The sequence below is a fragment of the Hyla sarda genome, chromosome 9, assembly GCF_029499605.1.
Source record: "Hyla sarda isolate aHylSar1 chromosome 9, aHylSar1.hap1, whole genome shotgun sequence".
Lineage (NCBI taxonomy): Eukaryota > Metazoa > Chordata > Amphibia > Anura > Hylidae > Hyla > Hyla sarda.
In genome coordinates, this window is record NC_079197.1 from 170941400 (window position 1) to 170956999 (window position 15600).

Sequence of the window (15600 nt, forward strand, 5' to 3'; positions counted from 1 at the left end):
ATATTATTTATGGGATATCTAAAAAATAGGAATTATGCTGTGTCACAAAACAAATGTCTTTCATTTTTGGGAATTTTAATTGTCCAACTAGACCTATAACTAGAAATGCAATCACACATACTGAAAGGTCCTTAGATCCCTCGGGTCCTGAGGGTAGGGGAAAAAGACAAGTAAAGTGCCTAATGTAAAGTTAAAGGGGTACTCCAGCGGAAACCTTTTTTTTTTTTTTTTTTAAATCAACTGGTGCCAGAAAGTTAAACAGATTTGTAAATTACTTCTATAAAAAAAATCTTTACCCTTCCAGTACTTATTAGCTGCTGAATACTGCAAAGGAAATTATTTTCTTTTTGGAACACAGAGCTCTCTGCTGACATCACGAGCACAGTGCTCTCTGCTGACACCTCTGTCCATTTTAAGAACTGTCTAGAGTAGGAGAAAATCCCCATAGCAAACATATGCTGCTCTGGACAGTTCCTAAAATGGACAGAGACGTCAGCAGAGAGAACTGTGGTCATGATGTCAGCAGAGAGCTCTGTGTTCCAAAAAGAAAAGAATTTCCTCTGTAGTATTCAGCAGCTAATAAGTACTGGAAGGGTTAAGATTTTAAATAGAAATAATTTACAAATCTGTTTAACTTTCTGGCACCAAATGATTTAAAAGAAAAAAGTTTTCCACCGGAGTACCCCTTTAACAGTCCCTCTGATCATGTGACCTGGTTATTGACTATTTTACAAGAAGTTTGTGTGATCCTTTCTAGGCAGATAAGAGGGGTACCCTGTTTAATATACATGGCATGCTTCTGACACAACATTATAAAGGTGTTCTATAGACATCTTCATTGACAAAGCCTGTAATGTTTTTCTATAAAGCTGTTACATGATTTGATAGCAAATATCAACATAGCCAGAAGTGTGGTGGGAAAGGCGCATAACATGGGAAGGTGTAGAAGCGAGTTAGGGCGGAAATTAGGATGGGAAAGTTGGGAGAAGAAAAATTAATATAAGGCGATACTACAGAAAAGCATCATCCTTTTCCCATCCGCTAAGCATTAGGAGAAGCTGTCCTGCCTCTTTACATATTTTGGTTCGTGACCTTAGTGGTTTTTTATTGTTGCAGCAGTGTTAGGTCGCAACAGTGTTAGGTCGCAGCAGTGTTAGGTCGCAGCAGTGTTAGTGCAGGGAAAAGTATTGGAAAAGGATTTTACAAGGGGAAATTATATGATTATATAGACCCTCTCCTTTTGGGTTGGGTTATAAGGGCTGAGATGGTTACCAAGCATGACTGATTGATTCCTGATGGGCAGGATTCCTAGAAAGGGTTGTGGCCCAGTAAGGGGTGTTATTGGGCCTGGTGCAAAACGGCTGAGGGCACTGTCCTCAAGGGATGTTGGGTAATGCCTCCAAGGACCTCCCCTTAAAGGGGTATTCCGCTGCTCAGCGTTTGAAACAAACTGTTCCAAGCGCTGCAGCCGTGAGCCTGTGACGTCATAGCCCCGCCCCCTCATGACTTCACGCCCGCACCCCCTCAATGGAAGTCTACATCCGTCACGCCCCCTCCCATAGACTTGCATTGAGGGGGCACAGGCGTGACGTCATGAGGGGGCGGGGCTATGTCGTCACAAGCTCACGGCTCCAGCGTTTGGAACAGTTTGTCCCAAATGCTGAGCAGCGGAGTACCCCTTTAATTCTGCAGGACAAGAATAGTTAACAAGTTAACAGATTAGATTCATTTTTACTACTTGAAGTGATGTTGTAAGTGTATTGTCAGTTATGATAATTTAGATATAATTACATATATATATATTTATATAAAAAGTATTCACAGCAGCACATCCGTAAGGCAAAAAGTGAAGCTTTATTCAGCACAGAATGCCAGAGCAAGGATGTGCTGCTGTGAATACTTTTTGGATATTGTGGAATCTTGTGACCAAAGGTTTTGACGGCTGGCGCTCCCATTCTCCTATTGCCTACTTCGGTGTGCTGCTCCCTTCCTCTGTTTGATTGATATAAATATATTTATATTTATATATATAATTATATCTTAAAATTGTCATAATTGACAATACACTTACAACATCACTTTAAGTAGTGCAAATGAACCTTATCTATATATATATATCTATATCTATATATATATAATGAGGTTACCTTATTGCGGTGGGATGGTCCAAACTATTTGGTTGCCAAATGGTGAGCAAAGCACCTAAATATTTTCCTTTTTGCATTGTAGCAATATAGCACTTCATGTTTTATCTGTATCTTTGCGCTAGCAGTGGGCTGCTGTATTCTCCTGTATATATATATATATATATATATATATATATATATATATATATATATTAAGAAGGTGTCTCCCTTAGTCATCAGAAGCAAAACAAACACCTATATACAATTGGAGTATCCATATTGTGTGTGGAACCAATATTCACATGCCAACATTGTTAATGGAATTCCAAAATAAGCAATAGTAAATTTACAGAGACATGCATGCATGAAAACATAACCCATAAAACAAAGCAGGGACATAGCCAGCGGAGGAGCTGTATCTTCAATCTCTTTATCAGCTGTTATAGAAGCTCTTCAGGAGTATATAGGGATCGGCTGATCATGTGCAGAACAATGTTTTGCAGCTGTAATATAGAAGCTGGAAGAAAGAAGTTTGTTACATATATCAGTAGACTTTCATAACAATGCACAACAGCATGAAAACGTGTATTAATAACAAATCTATTAGCACTAGAGATGAGCGAACTTACAGTAAATTCGATTCGTCACAAACTTCTCGGCTCGGCAGTTGATGACTTTTCCTGCATGAATTATTTCAGCTTTCCGGTGGGCTGGAAAAGGTGGATACAGTCCTAGGAAAGAGTCTCCTAGGACTGTATCCACCTTTTCCAGCCCACGGGAGCACCTGAAATCTGAACTAATTTATGCAGGAAAAGTCAGCAACCGCCGAGCCGAGAAGTTCGTGACGAATTGAATTTACTGTAAGTTCGCTCATCTCTAATTAGCACTATACCTAACACAACAGTTTTAACACCTTAAAGGGGTACTCTGGCCCTGAGACATCTTATCCCCTATCCAAAGGATAGGGGAAACGATGTCTCACCACGGGGGTCCCACCGCTGGGGACCCCCGCAATCTTGTATTCGCTACCCACCTGTTTGAGATGCACGCCGCGTTGCCAGCTCACAAACAGCCGGGTGGCGACCACGGGGCAGGAGTATCGTGACGTCACAACTCCGCCCCGTGTGGCCTTTGGATAGGGGATAAGATGTTTCAGGGCCAGAGTACCCCTTTAACCCCTTAAGGACGCAGACAATTTAATTTTTACGTTTTCGTTTTTTTTCCTCCTCGCCTTCAAAAAATCATAACTCTTTTATTCTGTGGGTCAATACGATTAAAATGATACCCATGATAATATACTTTTCTAATACTGTTGCGCTTAAAAAAAAAATCGCAAACTTTTTAACCAAATTAGTACGTTAAAATCCCCCTATTTTGAAGACCTATAACTTTTAAATTTTTCCGTATATGAGGGCTCATTTTTTGCGCCGTGATCTGTTCTTTTTATTGATATCATATTTGCTTAGATAGAACTTTTAATCCATTTTTTATAAAAAAAATTTGGAATAAAATGTTATAAAAAAAAGCATCTATTTTGGATTTTTTTTATTTTTACGTTCACGTCGTTCATTGTACGGTATCATTAACATTCTATTTTAATAGTTGGAGTATTTACGCATGCGGCGATACCAAATATGTATCTAAAATATTTTTTTTTAACACTTTTTGGGGGTGAAATATGGAAAATGGGACAATTTACGTTTTTATTGGGGGAGGAGGTTTTTCCATTTTTTTTACTTTATTTTTTTTACTTTTTTTTTACACTTTAATAGTCTTCATAGGGGACTATTTATAGCAATCACTCGATTGCTAATACTGTTCAGATCTATGTATAGGACATAGCACTGATCAGGGTTATCGGTCATCTTCTGCTCTGGTTTGCGGGACGGCAGATCAGAGCAGAAGACGTCGGGAAGGCAGCGGAGCCAGGTGAGTCGACCGCTGTCTGCCGTGCTGGATGATCGGATCGCCGCGGCAGCGCTGCGGGCGATCTGATCATCCATTTTAGTGACCGCGATGCTGCAGATGCTGTGATCTGTATTGGTCACGGCATCTGAGGGGTTAATGGCTGACATCCGCGGGATCGCGGATGTCCGCCATTACGAGCGGGTCCCTGGCTGCGATCAGCACCCGGGACCTGCTGTGCATGATCCGGGCATCGCTCCAATGCTTGCGGTTATGCTTAGGACGTAAATGTACGACCTGGTGCGTTAAGTACCACCTCACCAGGACGTACATTTACGTCCTGTGTCGTTAAGGGGTTAAGGACACAGACCACTTTGGCCTTAGGGACAGAGCCAACTTTATCTTAGCATTTTTGTGTTTTCCTTCTCGCCTTCTAAAAGCCATAACTATTGTATAGTAGATCAAAATACAAATGGTGGATGTGCGGCTATGTTTCTCTTTGTGTTGTACATTTGTAGTCTCTTCTTTCCTCCATGGCCAGCACTCCGCTCCACCCATTCGGCCCCGGCGTTTTTAGTTAGCAGGAGACTGCATAAGGGTTTCCTCCTTACATTCTCCCAGCCCTCTGGTAGGGAGCACATGGTAGGTGTTCACACAGGAGTGGTCCTGTGTGGCGGCCATTGCTGCTGTGATGCTTTGTCTGTGGGGTGATGTGACGGGGGCTTAGTCAGGGGGCAGCGGGGCTGCCTGGCCACTGGGTCGCCCCCCCTATGGGCTTGGTGTCTCGGAGGCAGTGGTCGCCGCCCGGCGCTACACCAGTGTTAGGTTAGGGACCCACTTTGAATAGGCGGCCTTGACGTGGCGAGTGGGCTTGTACTTTTTGATTAAAATGTATAATAACAAGCTGTTAGTTTTGTAATTATGCTGAAAAGCAATCAGATCAAATTACAAATGGCGGATTTGCGGCTATGTTTCTGTTTCTCTATTTTCGTTTTATTTTTGATATTTCCAACCACAGTCCCATATGAGTATGAATTATATATTGTAATGATATCAGTCATTTTACCATAAAATATATTATTTGTGTGAGGAAATTAAAAAGAAAAAAAAAATAGCAATTTTCCAATTTTTGAGGGTTTAGTTTTCACACTGTACACTTTACAGTAAAAATGTTTTCTTTATTTTGTGGATCAATATGATTCAAATGATCCCCATGATTACATGCTTGTCTATTATTGTACTGCTTTTTTTTTCTTCTTTTTCCCCCTTTCCTTCTTATAAATACTTTATTTTATTATTCCTTCATATCTCACTTACAATAATTATTAATTCTTTACATAATTACCACCATCACTGTCTTCACACCTCATAAAAAAATTCTAACCCCCCCCCCCCCCCCCTTACAATTTCCAAATTTCTAATTTGTTTTCTCTAAGGGTGTGAGGGATGTTGGGAGTAGTTGGGGAACATGGTCTGAGTTAGTTTAGAAAAGCTTTAGTGACAGGTGCTCTTTAAAGTGTGGTTGGAGTATAATAGGTGTAGTAGTCTATGTAGCTATTAGAGTGTGGGAGGATAGGTGTAGTAGTCTATGTAGCTATTAGAGTGTGGGAGGATAGGTGTAGTAGTCTATGTAGCTATTAGAGTGTGGGGGGATAGGTGTAGTAGTCTATGTAGCTATTAGAGTGAGGTAGGATAGGTGTAGTAGTCTATGTAGCTATTAGAGTGAGGTAGGATAGGTGTAGTAGTCTATGTAGCTATTAGAGTGAGGGAGGATAGGTGTAGTAGTCTATGTAGCTATTAGTGAGGTAGGATAGGTGTAGTAGTCTATGTAGCTATTAGTGAGGTAGGATAGGTGTAGTAGTCTATGTAGCTATTAGAGTGTGGGAGGATAGGTGTAGTAGTCTATGTAGCTATTAGAGTGAGGTAGGATAGGTGTGGTAGTCTATGTAGCTATTAGTGAGGTAGGATAGGTGTAGTAGTCTATGTAGCTATTAGAGTGTGGGAGGATAGGTGTAGTAGTCTATGTAGCTATTAGAGTGTGGGGGGATAGGTGTAGTAGTCTATGTAGCTATTAGTGAGGTAGGATAGGTGTAGTAGTCTATGTAGCTATTAGTGAGGTAGGATAGGTGTAGTATTCTATGTAGCTATTAGAGTGTGGGAGGATAGGTGTAGTAGTCTATGTAGCTATTAGTGAGGTAGGATAGGTGTAGTAGTCTATGTAGCTATTAGTGAGGTAGGATAGGTGTAGTATTCTATGTAGCTATTAGAGTGTGGGAGGATAGGTGTAGTAGTCTATGTAGCTATTAGAGTGTGGGAGGATAGGTGTAGTAGTCTATGTAGCTATTAGAGTGAGGTAGGATAGGTGTAGTAGTCTATGTAGCTATTAGTGAGGTAGGATAGGTGTAGTAGTCTATGTAGCTATTAGAGTGTGGGAGGATAGGTGTAGTAGTCTATGTAGCTATTAGAGTGTGGGAGGATAGGTGTAGTAGTCTATGTAGCTATTAGAGTGTGGGAGGATAGGTGTAGTAGTCTATGTAGCTATTAGAGTGTGGGAGGATAGGTGTAGTAGTCTATGTAGCTATTAGAGTGTGGGAGGATAGGTGTAGTAGTCTATGTAGCTATTAGAGTGTGGGAGGATAGGTGTAGTAGTCTATGTAGCTATTAGATTGTGGGAGGATAGGTGTAGTAGTCTATGTAGCTGTTAGAATGAGGTAGGATAGGTGAAGTAGTCTATGTAGCTATTAGAGTGAGGTAGGATAGGTGTAGTAGTCTATGTAGCTATTAGAGTGTGGGAGGATAGGTGTAGTAGTCTATGTAGCTATTAGAGTGAGGTAGGATAGGTGTAGTAGTCTATGTAGCTATTAGTGAGGTAGGATAGGTGTAGTAGTCTATGTAGCTATTAGAGTGAGGTAGGATAGGTGTAGTAGTCTATGTAGCTATTAGTGAGGTAGGATAGGTGTAGTAGTCTATGTAGCTATTAGAGTGAGGTAGGATAGGTGTAGTAGTCTATGTAGCTAATAGAGTGAGGTAGGATAGGTTTAGTAGTCTATGTAGCTATTAGAGTGAGGTAGGATAGGTGTAGTAGTCTATGTAGCTATTAGAGTGAGGTAGGATAGGTGTAGTAGTCTATGTAGCTATTAGAGTGAGGTAGGATAGGTGTAGTAGTCTATGTAGCTATTAGAGTGTGGGGGGATAGGTGTAGTAGTCTATGTAGCTATTAGAGTGTGGGAGGATAGGTGTAGTAGTCTATGTAGCTATTAGAGTGTGGGAGGATAGGTGTAGTAGTCTATGTAGCTATTAGAGTGTGGGAGGATAGGTGTAGTAGTCTATGTAGCTATTAGAGTGTGGGAGGATAGGTGTAGTAGTCTATGTAGCTATTAGAGTGAGGTAGGATAGGTGTAGTAGTCTATGTAGCTATTAGTGAGGTAGGATATGTGTAGTAGTCTATGTAGCTATTAGAGTGTGGGAGGATAGGTGTAGTAGTCTATGTAGCTATTAGAGTGAGGTAGAATAGGTGTAGTAGTCTATGTAGCTATTAGTGAGGTAGGATAGGTGTAGTAGTCTATGTAGCTATTAGAGTGTGGAAGGATAGGTGTAGTAGTCTATGTAGCTATTAGAGTGTGGGGGGATAGGTGTAGTAGTCTATGTAGCTATTAGAGTGTGGGAGGATAGGTGTAGTAGTCTATGTAGCTATTAGAGTGTGGGAGGATAGGTGTAGTAGTCTATGTAGCTATTAGAGTGTGGGAGGATAGGTGTAGTAGTCTATGTAGCTATTAGAGTGTGGGAGGATAGGTGTAGTAGTCTATGTAGCTATTAGAGTGTGGGAGGATAGGTGTAGTAGTCTATGTAGCTATTAGTGAGGTAGGATAGGTGTAGTAGTCTATGTAGCTATTAGTGATGTAGGATAGGTGTAGTAGTCTATGTAGCTATTAGAGTGTGGGAGGATAGGTGTAGTAGTCTATGTAGCTATTAGAGTGTGGGAGGATAGGTGTAGTAGTCTATGTAGCTATTAGAGTGAGGTAGGATAGGTGTAGTAGTCTATGTAGCTATTAGTGAGGTAGGATAGGTGTAGTAGTCTGTGTAGCTATTAGAGTGTGGGAGGATAGGTGTAGTAGTCTCTGTAGCTATTAGAGTGTGGGAGGATAGGTGTAGTAGTCTATGTAGCTATTAGAGTGTGGGAGGATAGGTGTAGTAGTCTATGTAGCTATTAGTGAGGTAGGATAGGTGTAGTATACTATAGCAGACCCTAAGAGTACTTTCACATGGGCAGATTACCTGCAGATTTTCCGCTGCATATCTGCTGTGGAAAATCCGCAGCGGATTTTGCTACCATTGACTTCATTGGTTCTGAAGGAAAATTTGCAAATATGCCTCTATATATACAGGTGGGCTGCTGATATATACAGGGGGCTTTATCTGTATACAGGGGGGCTGCTGATCTATACAGGGGGCTTTATCTGTATACAGGGGGCTGCTGATATATACAGGGGGCTTTATCTGTATACAGGGGGGCTGCTAATATATACAGGGGGCTTTATCTGGATACAAGGGAGCTGCTAATATATACAGGGGGCTTTATCTGTATACAGGGGGGCTGCTGATATATACAGGGATTTATCTGTATACAGGGGGGCTGCTAATATATACAGGGGGCTTTATCTGTATACAAGGGAGCTGCTAATATATACAGGGGGCTTTATCTGTATACAGGGGGGCTGCTGATATATACAGGGACTTATCTGTACACAGGGGGGCTGCTGATATATACAGGGGGCTTTATCTGTATACAGGGGGGCTGCTAATATATACAGGGGGCTTTATCTGTATACAGGGTGGCTGCTGATATATACAGGGATTTATCTGAATACATGGGGACTGCTGATGTATACGGGGGGCTTTATCTGTATACAGGGGGGCTGCTGATATATACAGGGATTTATCTGTATACAAGGGGACTGCTGATATATACAGGGGGCTTTATCTGTCTACAGGGGGGCTGCTGATATATACAGGGGGCTTTATCTGTATACAAGGGGGCTGCTGATATATACAGGGGGCTTTATCTTGATACAAGGGGGCTGCTGATGTATACGGGGGGCTTTATCTGTATACAGGGGGACTGCTGATATATACAGGGGGCTTTATCTGTATACAGGGGGGCTGCTGATATATACAGGGGGCTTTATCTGTATACAAGGGGGCTGCTGATATATACAGGGGGCTTTATCTTGATACAAGGGGGCTGCTGATGTATACGGGGGCTTTATCTGTACACAGGGTGGCTGCTGATATATACAGGGATTTATCTGTATACAGGGGGACTGCTGATATATACAGGGGGCTTTATCTGTATACAGGGGGGCTGCTGATGTATACGGGGGCTTTATCTGTATACAGGGTGGCTGCTGATATATACAGGGATTTATCTGTATACAGGGGGACTGCTGATGTATACGGGGGCTTTATCTGTATACAGGGTGGCTGCTGATATATACAGGGATTTATCTGTATACAGGGGGACTGCTGATGTATACGGGGGCTTTATCTGTATACAGGGGGGCTGCTGATATATACAGGGATTTATCTGTATACAGGGGGACTGCTGATATATATACAGGGGGCTTTATCTGTATACAGGGGGGCTACTGATATATACAGGGATTTATCTGTATACAGGGTGGCTGCTGATATATACAGGGATTTATCTGTATGCAGGGGGACTGCTGATGTATACGGGGGGCTTTATCTGTATACAGGGTGGCTGCTGATATATACAGGGATTTATCTGTATACAGGGGGACTGCTGATGTATACGGGGGCTTTATCTGTATACAGGGTGGCTGCTGATATATACAGGGATTTATCTGTATACAGGGGGACTGCTGATGTATACGGGGGGCTTTATCTGTATACAGGGGGGCTACTGATATATACAGGGATTTATCTGTATACAGGGGGACTGCTGATGTATACGGGGGGCTTTATCTGTATACAGGGATTTATCTGTATACAGGGGGACTGCTGATGTATACGGGGGGGCTGGTTTCATATTCTTTGGTCAAAAAAGAATTCCCTACTGAAAGCATCTGACTCCTTTTTCATGTCCTTAAAATACAAGTGGGGGCGGACTCAGGGGTTCGGTGTGTGTGTGTGTGTGTGTGGGGGGTGCAGGCCTTGAGCTGTGTAAGTTCCAGTGGTATCGCTAGGGGGGGGCCAGAGGGGGCCCCCTAGGTCAAGCCGTGCCCCCCCCCAATTTAAAATAAATAGGCCTGTCCCGATCGGTGGCGGATCAGGGGGGGGGGGGGGATCAAGGGGGCAATTGCCCCCCCCCCCGAGATTGCTGCCCCTCCCGATACTATAGTATTGATGAGCAGGAGCTGTCAGGCCCGGCTCCACTGTCCCCTCACCTGCAGCATTTGCAACGTGTGAACCGCGGGGACACCATCCTCTGCAGGCTGCCTGTCAGTACTGAGGATGCTCCGGTCTCAGCATCATTCAGTCTGCAGCCATTACACTGTGCAGGGGCTGACTCAGAGATAAGCTCCTCCCCCTCTCACTCCTCTGTATTTCCTGCAGGCCGGGCTGAGTTTCCTGCACCTCCTCCATTTTCAGTGGGTACAGTTTGTGGCAGTAGAGGGTACAGTGTGTGCCAGTATTATATTCAAAGGGTACAATGTGTAGCAGTATTCAGTGGGTACAGTGTGTGGCAGTATTATATTCAGTGGGTACAATGTGTGGCAGTATTATATTCAGTGGGTACAATGTGTGGCAGTATTATATTCAGTGGGTACAATGTGTGGCAGTATTATATTCAGTGGGTACAATGTGTGGCAGTATTATTCAGTGGGTACAATGTGTGGCAGTATTATTCAGTGGGTACAATGTGTGGCAGTATTATTCAGTGGGCACAATGTGTGGCAGTATTATATTCAGTGGGTACAATGTGTGGCAGTATTATATTCAGGGGGTACAATGTGTGGCAGTATTATTCAGTGGGTACAATGTGTGGCAGTATTATATTCAGTGGGTACAATGTGTGGCAGTATTATATTCAGTGGGTACAATGTGTGGCAGTATTATTCAGTGGGTACAATGTGTGGCAGTATTATATTCAGTGGGTACAATGTGTGGCAGTATTATATTCAGTGGGTACAATGTGTGGCAGTATTATATTCAGTGGGTACAATGTGTGGCAGTAGTATTCAGTGGGTACAATGTGTGGCAGTATTATATTCAGTGGGTACAATGTGTGGCAGTATTATATTCAGTGGGTACAATGTGTGGCAGTATTATTCAGTGGGTACATTGTGTGGCAGTATTCAGTGGGTACAATGTGTGGCAGTATTATTCAGTGGGTACAATGTGTGGCAGTATTATTCAGTGGGTACAATGTGTGGCAGTATTATTCAGTGGGTACAATGTGTGGCAGTATTATTCAGTGGGTACATTGTGTGGCAGTATTATTCAGTGGGTACAATGTGTGGCAGTATTATTCAGTGGGTACAATGTGTGGCAGTATTATATTCATTGGGTACAGTATGTGGCAGTATTATATTCAAAGGGTAAAGTGAGTTGTAGTATATTCGGAGGGTACAGTGTGTCAGAATTATATTCAAAGGATAGGATGTCTGGCAGTTTTATAATAATACTGACACTATTCGGCAGGCAGGAGGTGGATCCTCTGTGCCAGAGAGGGATTGGCGTGGACAGTGTCAGGGGACCGGTTCTAAGTTGCTACTGGTTTTCACCAGAGCCCGCCGCAAAGCGGGATGGTCTTGCAGCGGCGGTAGCAACCAGGTCGTATTTACCGGCAACGGCTCAACCTCTCTGACTGCTGAGATAAGCGCGGTAGAAGGGAGTAGACAGAAGCAAGGTCGGACGTAGCAGAAGGTCAGGGCAGGCAGCAAGGATCGTAGTCAGGGGCAACGGCAAGAGGTCTGGAACACAGGCTAGGAACACACAAGGAAACGCTTTCACTGGCACAATGGCAACAAGATCCGGCAAGGGAGTGCAGCGGAAGTGAGGTATAAGTAGGGAAGTGCACAGGTGAAGGTACTGATTAAACCCATGCGCCAATCAGTGGCGCACCGGCCCTTTAAATCGCAAAGACCCGGCGCGCGCGTGCCCTAGGGAGCGGGGCCGCGCGCGCCGGGACAGCACAGACTGAGAAAGAGTCTGGTAAGCGGGTCGGGATGCGCATCGCGAGCGGGCGCGTCCCGCATCGCGAATCGCATCCCGGCTGGGGACATTATCGCAGCGCACCCGGTCGGCAGGTCTGACCGGGGCGCTGCGAACAGGAGAACGCTGTGAGCGCTCCGGGGAGAAGCGGGGACCCGGAGCGCTCGGCGTAACAAATTCTTGTTTTCATATAGAGGTTCAGAATCCGCTGACACAGTGAGAAGCCGTCTGGGTAGTGTCCAAAAGTTTTAACGCCTTAAGAACTGAGCGTTTTTTCTCTTTTTGCATTTTTGTTTTTTCCTCCTTACCTTTTAAAAATCATAACCCTTTCAATTTTGCACCTAAAAATCTTTATTATGGCTTATTTTTTGCGCCACCAATTCTACTTTGTAGTGACATCAGTCATTTTACCCAAAAATCTACGGCAAAAACGGCAAAAAAAAATCATTGCGCAACAAGAATGTATGAAGATTTTAAATAAAATGTTTTACATTTTTTTAATTAAACATGTTCTGCACAGTGTGTGTGTATGTGTGTGTGTGTATATAGATGTATTTATTTATGATATATATATATATATATATGTACATACACACACACACACACGTTTTAAAATTGCCCCCCCCCCCCCAGTTTTGTCACTGACCCCCCCCCCCATGTGCCCCCCCTAAATATGAATGCTGGAGACGCCACTGGTAAGGGCCAATACATTTCTGATGGTAGCCCTGTTGGTTCTCTCTCCTAAAGAGGTAAAAAGGTAAGGTAAAACAAAAATAAGTTAAAAGTACTCAAGGACAGTGGGTAACATGATGAATATAAATAATTGTCCAATTTCTGATCCGTAACGTTGATCTGATTGTATATGTGAGTATATAAAGCAGACAATACCTGATTGGTCAGTGGCCTCTATTCTGATTATTCTTTAGTCCTTTGAAGATCAGGAAGATGCCGGCAATGATTCCAATAATTCCCACCGCTAGGCCCAGACCACACACCACATTCTCAAACGTCTCTGATATATGACTGGGCGATTCAGGTTCTGAAGAAACAAGTTAAACATTAAGACATTACAGAGAGTTATACATGATCAATTTAAGTATCTGGCATATATCTTTAGGATAAGTACCGTACATAAAAAAGAAGCGCCATCTATTTTATTCCAGCACAGCTGCATCCTTTCCTTTTATTACTGTAACTGTGTAATGTGATCACAGTCTGACCCACATAAGATGACAGTGTCAGAGTTAAAGGGGTACTCCGCTGAACAGCAAACTGTTCCGAACGCTGGAGCCGGCGCAGGGAGCTCGTGACATCATAGCCCTACCCTCTCATGACGTCACGCCGTGCCCCCTCAATGCATAGACTTGCATTGAGGGGGCAGGGCGTGAAGTCATGAGGGGGGCGGGGCTATGACATCACAAGCTCCCGGCTCCAGCTTTCGGAACAGTTTGTTCCAAACGCTGAGCAGCAGAGTACCCCTTTAAGTGGTCTGTCCTTGGTCAGCTATCTTCCTGTAAACTACAAGATAATATACAGTGGTCCCTCAACATACGATGGTAATTCGTTCCAAACGAGCCATCGTTTGTCGAATCCATCGTATGTTGAGGGATTCGTGCAATGTAAAGTATAGGAAGCTGTACTCACCTGTCCCCGCCGCTCCCGATGGTGACCCCGGCCTCTGCTGGGCTCTCCGCTGTCTTCTCCGGTCCTCCTCTGTCTTCTCTGGTCCTCTTCTGTCTTCCGCAAGGCCTTACTGGGCCTGCGTAGCGATGTCATTACGCCGCTGCGTACGCAATTCCTATTGGATGGCGTGCGCAGCAGCGTATTGACGTCATCGGAGAGAGCTGAGAAGACACCGGAAGACCAGCGCTGGACCCGGAGGGCACCCGGAGCATCGTGGAGGGGTAAGTAATACTTACCGCACCACACGGGGAACATTAAGCTGCTATCCGGCAGCAGCTTAAGCATTTGGCGCTGCCGGATAGCACTTAATGCGATGGCCCCGACATAAAAAAGCATCGTATGTCGATTTCATCATATGTCGGGGCCATCGTAGGTCGGGGGGTCACTGTAATCATCTATCATATTCTCCTTGCAGTGTGGAGAGGACCAGCCCTGAAGCGCCCATTGGCCCTTATGTACTTATGGACTAAGGCTAGGTTCGTGCAGCCGTTGCCTTCCGCCCCACTATCCTCCGCTATTGAGGGTAAACAGACCATACTTTTAACGGATGAACAAACTCAAGTAAACGGATGGTATCCGTTTGCACCTGTTTTTAATCCGTTTGAATCCGTTATTGTCCGTTTATGCCTTTAAAAAAAAAATAATAATAATCTTCTGAGCATGCTCAGAAGTAAATATGGATCAAATATGGATTGAACAAAACGGATTCAAATGAATGACATTAAAGGCTCATCCTTTTCCCATAGACTTCAATATTAAATTTATTGTATCAGTTTCTCTTTCATTCCATTTACCTGTAAAAAAAAAAAAAAAGGTAATATGCAAACGGATGGCAAAAAAATGGGATCCATTTACAATCGCTTGCAAAAGGCTTGAATGGCTTTAATAACAGGCAGGAAATAATGAGGCCTAAAGTGTTCCCGACTTAGTTGCGTTTTGTGCAGAAATCCTGGCAAACATCATTTTAGCCAGAATTTGTGCCAAAAAAAAGAAGCGCTAATACATCCCAAGCTCAAGAAATCCCAAAAAAGAGGGGGTTGCTACACAAAATCTCCAAATCACAATCTAGTTACTAAAGAATTCACCTTTTCTCACCACATATAAGGTGATAAGAAAACAAGCATTTACATGGAAAAACCTATTTAAATAACTCTAAGGCTGGGTTCACACCACGTTTTGTTAAATACGGCTCCCGTATACGACTGGGAGGAGGGGGGGTGGGGCTTAATCGCAGCGCCCGCACTCAGCCGTATTCGGTAACCGTATTTAATGTATGTCTATGAGCCGACCGGAAAGAACCGCAGCCTCCGGTCGGCTGCTTTTTCGGCCGTATGCGGTTTCCCGACCGCAGGCAAAAACATGGTCGACCAACGTGGTCGAATACACATCTATCGCGGCGGTCCCGGTGGCCATCAACGGCCGGGACCCTCGGCTAATAGAGGACATCACCGATCGCGGTAATGCCCTGTATTAACCCTTCAGACTCGGCGATCAAAGTGGTGAAATCACGGCATCCCGAACAGCTTACAGAACACCGGGAGGGCCCTTACCTGCCTCCTCGGTGTCTGCTCCGTGCCGGGATCCCCTGCATGGCCGGCGCTCTCCTTCGACGTCATCACGTCGTCGCGCATGCCGTCCCGTCATCCAATAGGAGCGGCGTGCGTAGCGAAGTGATGGCGGCGGCGGAGAGCGTGGAACCCGGGGAAGA

At 43.9% G+C, this 15600-nt stretch overlaps 1 protein-coding gene across 1 annotated transcript in view; it reads right to left on the reverse strand.

Annotated features, from left to right (window-relative positions):
- Positions 1-1125: 1125 nt before the first annotated feature.
- Positions 1126-15600, reverse strand: part of LOC130291007 (H-2 class II histocompatibility antigen, A-U alpha chain-like) — an 87994-nt gene continuing 73519 nt past the window's right edge. Inside the window, exons 4-5 of the mRNA XM_056539327.1 lie at positions 13098-13248; positions 1126-2643 (exon numbers count right to left, since the gene is read on the reverse strand). Of these exons, the coding sequence (XP_056395302.1) occupies positions 13106-13248 (143 nt within the window). The 3' untranslated portion in view covers positions 1126-2643; positions 13098-13105. The remainder of the gene's footprint in view (positions 2644-13097; positions 13249-15600) is intronic.